General features: G+C 36.6%; 1 protein-coding gene across 1 annotated transcript in view; it reads left to right on the top strand.

Moving 5' to 3' along the window:
- The first annotated feature begins 864 nt into the window (after nt 1-864).
- abca3b (ATP-binding cassette, sub-family A (ABC1), member 3b) overlaps nt 865-8,333 on the top strand; it is a 55,444-nt gene continuing 47,975 nt past the window's right edge. The window contains exons 1-3 of the mRNA XM_041817616.1: nt 865-882; nt 1,966-2,188; nt 3,310-3,408. Coding sequence (XP_041673550.1) covers nt 3,349-3,408 — 60 coding nt within the window. The 5' untranslated portion in view covers nt 865-882; nt 1,966-2,188; nt 3,310-3,348. The remainder of the gene's footprint in view (nt 883-1,965; nt 2,189-3,309; nt 3,409-8,333) is intronic.

The following is an 8,333-nucleotide window of genomic DNA, read 5'->3' as shown; positions in this document are numbered from 1 at the left end:
CGGCCATTAGCCCTATCTCCCAATAGTACAGAATCCTTCAAAAAATTCCTGAAACAAGACAGTTATCCGGATCACTCCCAAAATCTAATCAGTTCTTCCATACGCCATTTCTGGCATTTCCTGAAAATTTCATAAAAATCTGTCCAGAACTTTTTGAGTTATGTTGCCAACAACAAACAAACAAACAAACAAACAAACAAACCCTCCCGATCACATAACCTCCTTGGCGGAGGTTAAGATTAATCGTTAGGTATTGCGTCTGTGGGTACTCAACATAAGTACTAAAAAACAAAATAAATAATATAAATGAATTTATTACCACCAGAAGGTCTTTTAACGCTCTCAAATAGCATGGGAGTTTACTGCCCTCTTGTGGTCAGAATAGATATTGCAATAACAAAAACTATGGCTAGTAACACAATAAGTTAATCCGTGATTTTTGAGGTACGTTTCGGTTTCGATGAATACCGATATATAAAATAGCTACATGTGAATCTGACGTGGATAACAAAGGTGTTTACTGAGAGGCAAGTTTGGGAAAAGTTTTCTAGTGTTGTGAAGTGAGACAGCCGTGGCGGCTGATATAAACTTAGCCAGGTTAGCATGCTTGTTATGTCACAATTTACTTTATAATGTCAAAATAAATCTAAAAAAACAAAAATTGCATCAAATAAAAGATTAATCGTTAGGTATTGCATCTGTGGGAACTTAACATTGGTACTGAAAAACAAATAAAAAAGATACATGAATTTATTACCATCAGAAGGTCTTTTAACGCTCTCAAATAGCATGGGAGTTTACTGCCCTCTTGTGGTCAGAATAGATATTGCAATAACAAAAACTATGGCTAGTAACACAATACGTTAATCCGTGATTTTTGAGGTACGTTTACATTTTCGATGAATACTGATATATAAAATAGCTACATGTGAATCTGACGTGGATAACAAAGGTGTTTATTGAGAGGCAAGTTTGGGAAAAGTTTTCTAGTGTTGTGCAGTGAGACATTCGTGGCGGCTGATACAAACTTAGCCAGGTTAGCATGCTAGTTATGTCACAATTTACTTTATAATGTCAAAATAAATCTAAAAAAATAAAATTGCATCAAATAAACTAGAAAAGCACTCGGAGAGTGCAGACCTCCGCCATTAGCCCTATCTCCCAATAGTACCGAACCCTTCAAAAAAATTCTTGAAAGCAGAGGGTGATCTGGGTCACTCCCAAAATCTTATCAGTTCTTTCTTATGCCATTTCTGACATTTCCAGAAAATTTCATCAAAACTTTTTAGGTTTTGTTGCTAACAAACAAACAAACAAACAAACAAACCCTCCCAATCACATAACCTCCGTGGCAGAGGTAATAATAGAATAAAATACTATAAATGAATGATTGAATAAATAAATAAATACAAATCATCTTAACAGTTTATGAGTAAGGCATTCAAGTTTCAAAAACAAACTTATTTTTCTGATTCAAAAAAGATGTAGGAATTACTCATTCTGAATGAACAATACTGTCACTTGGAATGACCGATTTGGTCATTAATTCAGGGGGGAAGAAAAAAACTATTTTTACAAATATTTTTTCTCGTCCTTCCTAAAGAACTGTCATTTCTCCCAAAAAATAAAAGCAGATTTTACAAAAATGCAGTACATTGCCGAGTGGAAATTAAAAACACTTTCGTGAAGGATAACAATTTATTTATTTATTTAAATTCATAGAATATTTCTAATATTCACAACTGTATTAATAAATGTGAAAACGGCGTAAAATTGAGTTCCACCTCATAATTAATGGTTATCTATTATTTTCGGAGGATAGTGCGGAAAAAAAGCCCAGCTGTGTATATCACGTGACTACCCTCCAGCGAGGTCACGTGAGGTGTTTTGTTGACGGTTGTCGCTGCGTTTCGCACGATGAATTCACGGGCTTATCCGACTGCTGCAATGTCATCTTCTTGTTAGAGGAAGGCAGCAAACTGGAGGAGGGAAAACCTGACCGGCTGTGGACGTCCTTAGCTTCACTCATGCTAACCGAGCCGTGACAGTGTCGGCGAAAGGGAGAAGAAGCCCCGGTTGGGATGGTTTTGTTGTCGGTTTGATCCAAAAAGGAGGAATTGTTTTCACCTCCCAGGAAGAGGGACCTCAGCTTGTGGAGTTCATATGACGAAACCTGCTTTTTTCTGAGGTAATGTGAGACATTTGTGTCATAAATCACCAGTAATTCACATCCTCAGGGACATACTATTATTGACAGTATGCATGTTAAAAGAATTTCTAGGATTATGCAGATTATATTTTAAAAATACCTAGCTTTGTCCCTCATCCTCATCATTAGCATTCATCAGTACCCCTAGGGATTGACGAGCAGGTTGCCTGTCCAATCAGGAGGCTCAGAATGTCGCGGTGGACCAATCAGAGAAGAGCAAGGCAGTTTACAGCAATAAGGAAAAGGATCATGTCTGTAATGGCTTGCGTGTGTTTATCCTTTGTTTTCCGTTTTCCTGAAGAAGCTAGTCGAAGAATTATGGCTGTCAGTGTGTAGCACATGCCCCTCGGGATTAAATTACACGGATAATATATCCGGATAACCCATAATATAGCATGAAAGGGATGTAGGCACACAGACATGAATGGCACCAGTGTGATATTCAAAGTCCTAGCATGACCAGTTTTATTACATGTATGGACTCATGTGCTGTTTAGTTTAACTCCTACGCCTGTTGATGCTTTAAAAGTTCATACATCATGATTTTTTTGTATTTATTTACCTAATTGTTATCTAAAAGTGCTACTGAAGCAAAATTTCCACGTTTTCTTGCATGGAAGCTAGTAAGCTGTTGTCTCAGCTTCAGAAATGTCAATTGATTTAAAAAGAAAAAGGGCTATAAACTTTATTGCCACATCCAACTGATGAATCATGTGGATGTAACTGACCTCTTTTCTAGACCTTACTCATTTGCATGTTTTTTCGTGTCCAGTTGAATTAATTTGCAAGATAAATTCGCCTCTGTTGTTTAAAAGTACTGCAAAGACTTGTCCCTCATTTCTGTCTATTTTTGTCATAACTCTTAATGATTGGGGTTTAATCAACAAAAACATAACGATAATCATGATTCAGCCTATTGCCAGTTGCATTTCTCTTTTTTGTTTTGAGTTTTTGTTTTTGGTGAATTGAAACAGAAAACATTACGTGATATCAAGGTTTTAAACACAACCAGACTAAGAAAACTGTACCTGCTTGTCAAAACAAAATCTGTCCTACCTCTATCATTGATCTAACATTGTTATTCTTTTCTCTATCTCCAGCCACCATAAAGGGGTGACTGGACTGCATCCTGTGTACTGATGAAAATGGCTATCGTGCGACAATTCAGACTACTGGTGTGGAAAAACTATCTTCAGCAGGTGAGTTGGAGGGAGGTTAATCTTCACTCAGCCTGTATGATTCCTTATTAGGTGCTAATGTGGTTTATAACTGTGTATTGTCAGACGTGTTTATAGAGCAGACACAGTGCTTGTTAAGTTATAGGCCCACAGAGCGTTATAAATACAGAAAAGTGTGTCAACATTTTCGTTTCAAGAGCTTCTGATGTTATCCAGCTGCTTTGAAACATATTGATGTCATTAATTTGCAGCACAGCTGCACTGTTGTTGTGTCACAGGTTTCAGCTAGGTCAACACTTTGGTTGCTGTCCTGTCTCATGCTTTAACAGCCTTATATGGCTATCTGAAGGGGAATCACTGTTAGTAGCTTTTGTTGCTTTTTTAAATTGTTGCTGCAAAAATCATGAGACAGTATTCAACACAGTTAGTGTGTACCAGTAGATCCACATTCTTAAATACCTCTAAGTGAACTCTATTTAATCGTCTCTGAGATATATATAAATATCATCATATCTCAGTGATATAGAAGAAAGAAATATTGGCTGTATGAATAAATAGGTTAGTAGAGTTTTAGGCTGGACCAACAGACCTACATATGTTTAACAAAATGTAGAAATGACTAGTTAAACACAAACAAAGCTATAAAGAATACAATAAAGAGGGGCTTTGAGAGTCATGAGCACAAAATAAATTAAATTATTTTCCTGAATTATATACCCAGATTTCACTGAGCAAATTATTCATGGCTTGTTGAGTTTGCAGATATAAAATAAAATAAAATGGGGGCCAGCGTGAAAATTTGTAGCATTCACTAGACAAAGAAAAAAAAACATATTTTTCTGCATTATCAAGATGTAGAAATGAGTAATTCTGAATGAACAAGGCTATCAAGAATGCAAAAATAATAGTTTTCAATAAAAATTATTGGCACAATGTAAATTTAATTATTTTCTGAATTATACAGCCAGAATTCACTGAACTAAAACAAATTGTACATAGTGAGTGGATACATGACATAAAATAAATAAAATAAAACAAAATAAAATGAAAAATAAATATCATGATATTAAATGAAATTAAAATTAAAACTAAGATAAAACCTATACAGTTATATAGAATAAAATTATGTTTAAATTAAACAAAAGTAATAAACTAAAAATAAAATAAAATAAAATGAAATAGAATTGAATTAAATTTATAAGGAAGTCTTTACCTTATTTATCATTATTCTTACACTTTAAACTGTGTTTTAAGGACTCAAATTTTAGGTCTGAACTACATTTATATAAAATAATAATAATAGATACAATAAAAACATCAATAGCCAAGCCATACACAGAGTTGAATTTTAGTAGAAAAGCAAGAACAGGATGCAAATACAAAAAAAATCAACTTGCGAAAACTGGTAATCAAAGGAAAAAGGCAGTTGAAGTGATCAGCAATATAACTGAAGAAATGAATAAGGGAACAAAAGCTGTGGAAATGGGTCACGCTGATGGTGGAGTGGTTAAGTCGTGCCCCGTGTAGAGGGGTGACCAAGTCCGGCCTGTGGGTTTTTTCCCGCATGTCTCCCCCACATCTCATCCTTGTGTCTGTTCTGTCTACTGTTTTCCTCTATGAATAAAGGCTTAAAAATCCCCTTAATATATCAAAAAAAGCTGTTGAAAATGAAAATAATATAAAATGATTATAAGAAGATGATGACATCCATCATAGGAAGTAAAAGCAAAATAAAGAAAAAAAGTGGATTTTAATGAAGCAAGAATATGAAAGGACCAGAGGACTTCAGGACTTTAGAGGAGAGCTTCTCAATGCCATTTATTATTGCTTTAAAAGTAAACTCCTGCTTTCTTTGGTTATATCCATAATATACTTTTTAAAGAGCTCATTTGTTTGATATTTTCCTTAATTCAAGGAAATATCAGCGAGAAAAAAGGAGAGCTAGGTAGCCTAAAGGAATGCTGACCTGACAAAGGCAGCAGCTGTAGACGTGGAAACTTTACCCTTGAAAAGACAACCAGATCAGTTTGTCTCCAGCCAGTATCATGAGTCCTGCCTCTTCTAGATTATTATTGATATTTGAGGAAGAAGTGACGTTGACAAGCGCGATGCTAATCCAAATGTTTAACTAAGAGTGTTGTGAGTGTGGTGACAAAAACAGCTGATGATGACGCTCAGGACACTGGGCGCTGAAAACGCTGAACTTCACTGGCTTTGAAACCGTTTTTTTTCTGCAATTTGCAATCCATTTTAGCATGTGGACCTGGTCAAGATGATCTGCTGAAGTTCAAACACAGCATCAGAATGAGGAAGAAAGGGGATTTAAACGTGCAGTGGCTCCTGGTGGTCTGTCAGGTTTTCCTATGCCTAAGTCTGACTCTTTCATTTGATAATTGCAGCAGAAATGGAGGCTCATCAGACCAGGCAACGTTTCCCCAATCTTCTATTGTCAAAATTTGGTGAGCTTGTAGATATGCCTGTGTGAACTTTAGCCTCGCGTGGCACCCTGTGTGGTCTGCTGCTGTGCAGCCCATCTTCTTCAAGGTTAAATGTGCCATGCATTTAGAGATGCTGTTCTGCATATCTGTTGTAATGAGCAGTCATTTGCCTTATTGTTGCTGTTCTATCAGCTTAAACCAGTCTCTCCTCTGATATCAGCAAGACAACTGAGGCTCGCTTGGTATTTTCTCTTTTTTGGACTGTCTTCTGTAAACCCTAGAGATGGGTCAACATAAAAATAAGAATCAGCGTTATCGGCCAAATATGCTTACACAACAGGGAATGCTTTGCAACATTTCAGTACTGTAGATAAATTAAATTGGTTATCAGTGCAATTAGTAGATTAATCAGTGCAAATATGCACATGATCCCAGTCCCACTACTCTGACTAGTGCGTCTGGCACCAACAACCATGGCACGCTCAAAGTCACTTAAATCAACTTTCTTCTGGGTTAGGGTTAGGGTTAGCCATGTGATTGGCTGATTTTATATTTGGATTCTGAACAGCTGAATAGGTGTACCTAATGAAGTGGTCAGTGAGTGTCTACTCAGACTAAGAATCTAATGAATAGCAGGGCTCCTGCAGATCCTTGAAAAGCCTTGAATATTCTTGAAATCCAATCTTTGTTTTCTAGCCAACCTTATGATTTTAATCATCTTCCTCCTCAAAGTATTGTGTAAATATTCTTAATACTTCGGGGAATTCAGTGTTGGATGTTCTACATTTCCTGGAGGAGGACTCTTGATCTTTCTCTGACTTTGTCTGACTCGCTGTGATTTAATTAACTCGGTTCTGTTGTGAAACACTCGTCCAGCTCTCTAACATCCGGGCTACCAGGTTGCCCACTTAAAATTTGATACAAGCCCCGCTTACTTTAACAGGTCTCCCCTGACAAAAGAATGATTCTGCTTTTGATAGTTAAACTGTTTAGAATCAGCTCAGCACAAAAATGTCTTATGATAAATATTTATATAGTGTATTGATAGAATAAAGACATTAAATGTGCCAGAAATCATCACATTTGGACATTTATGGCCCCTAAAAATTATTTTGCACTATGCCATTTGAGTTGATTTTCTCAGTTCAGGTCTTCAACAGTCTTTAAATTGATTTTTAAAAGTGAGTAGGAGCCCTGAATAAGAAAGTCAATTAAAAAAGAGGGAATAAATGTGTATTATACATATAAAAAAATGAAGGTAGAGAAAACATGATGAGCAAATAACTTTTCTTCCTCTGCATTAATTTAAGTTTTGCATTCAGATTTCTTCTATTTTTCAGGCTTTTTTAATAAGTTGATGAAATGTTCGCCGGTTTAAGATCTTGTTTTAATCAGAACGTCCATGCAGACATGGCCCCTAACAGCAGCAGAGTCCACATGTTAAGTTCTGCATGAGAAACACCAGTATCACTTTGAGGGTTTTGCTCCAGTTTACAGAAGATAGAAAGGAATTTCTACTCCAAACAGTGCACGGCACCAAAGAGGAGCTTGAACTTTTATATCAGTTGATCGTTGCACAATCCTGCAGATAATTCTGCAAGAGATTTGACTATCTGCTCCAGAGCGTGCCTGGTGTGTGGTTGTAGCTCCAGCAGCCTTTTTTTCCCTCTCAGTTGTGGTTGTTCAAAGACTAAAGAGACTCTATTAGGACCAGGAAGGAGGAAGTACTGTGTTGGTGGTGCTCTGCTAACTTGGCCACGGTGTGTTCATGTTAATCACTCCAACTGGACGTCCAGATATGATTCACTGCTTTATTTTACCTTGTGTAGCACAGTGCTGACATCATAAAAGCTGTAAAAGCCTGCTGTAAAGGCAGTAAAGTCCTCGTATTTCTGGGCTATTCTGTTGTTTGGGAGTGTCCTCATTAAACTTGTCCCACTTAAAAATTATTACACTCACAAATTTTTGCTCTGGACCCTTTTTTTACAGAACAGCAAGCAAACACGAGCAATTAAAGAAAGTATAAACCACCATTGTTTTTGCAGAGGAAGGCTTTTGAAAAGGAAAGATTAATTCTACCCGCCCAAACTGTTTATTTACTCCATGATCCCAATTATTTTTAATATCTATACACTAGCATTTCATTTATACAGCCTGGCTGCATTTAGGACAGTCACCCATTGTTTTTTTCACCTCACTATTGTGTTGTATTAAAGCACTTCTTCCTCAGTGTCACATGACTCCACATGGACATTGTCCCAGGAGTTGCTGACATTGTGTCTGCTGTTACTGTCCTGTAAAAAGAGGCTGTAACACAAACATCCTTAAAAAGGCAATAAAAAAAGATCAGGAACACTTTAGAATTACAAAACAGACATTTTATGTTATATTTCACTTATAAACACAGCTGTAAGGCTTCATTGATGCTTTAATAAAGCTTAAACCTCCTGAAGTTCAAACCCACTGCAAACCGCTCTGCAACACTCTGAAAGCATACCAGTCCTCAAC

Source organism: Cheilinus undulatus, linkage group 21 (genome assembly GCF_018320785.1).
Source record: "Cheilinus undulatus linkage group 21, ASM1832078v1, whole genome shotgun sequence".
Lineage (NCBI taxonomy): Eukaryota > Metazoa > Chordata > Actinopteri > Labriformes > Labridae > Cheilinus > Cheilinus undulatus.
This window is presented reverse-complemented; position numbering and strand designations above follow the sequence as displayed.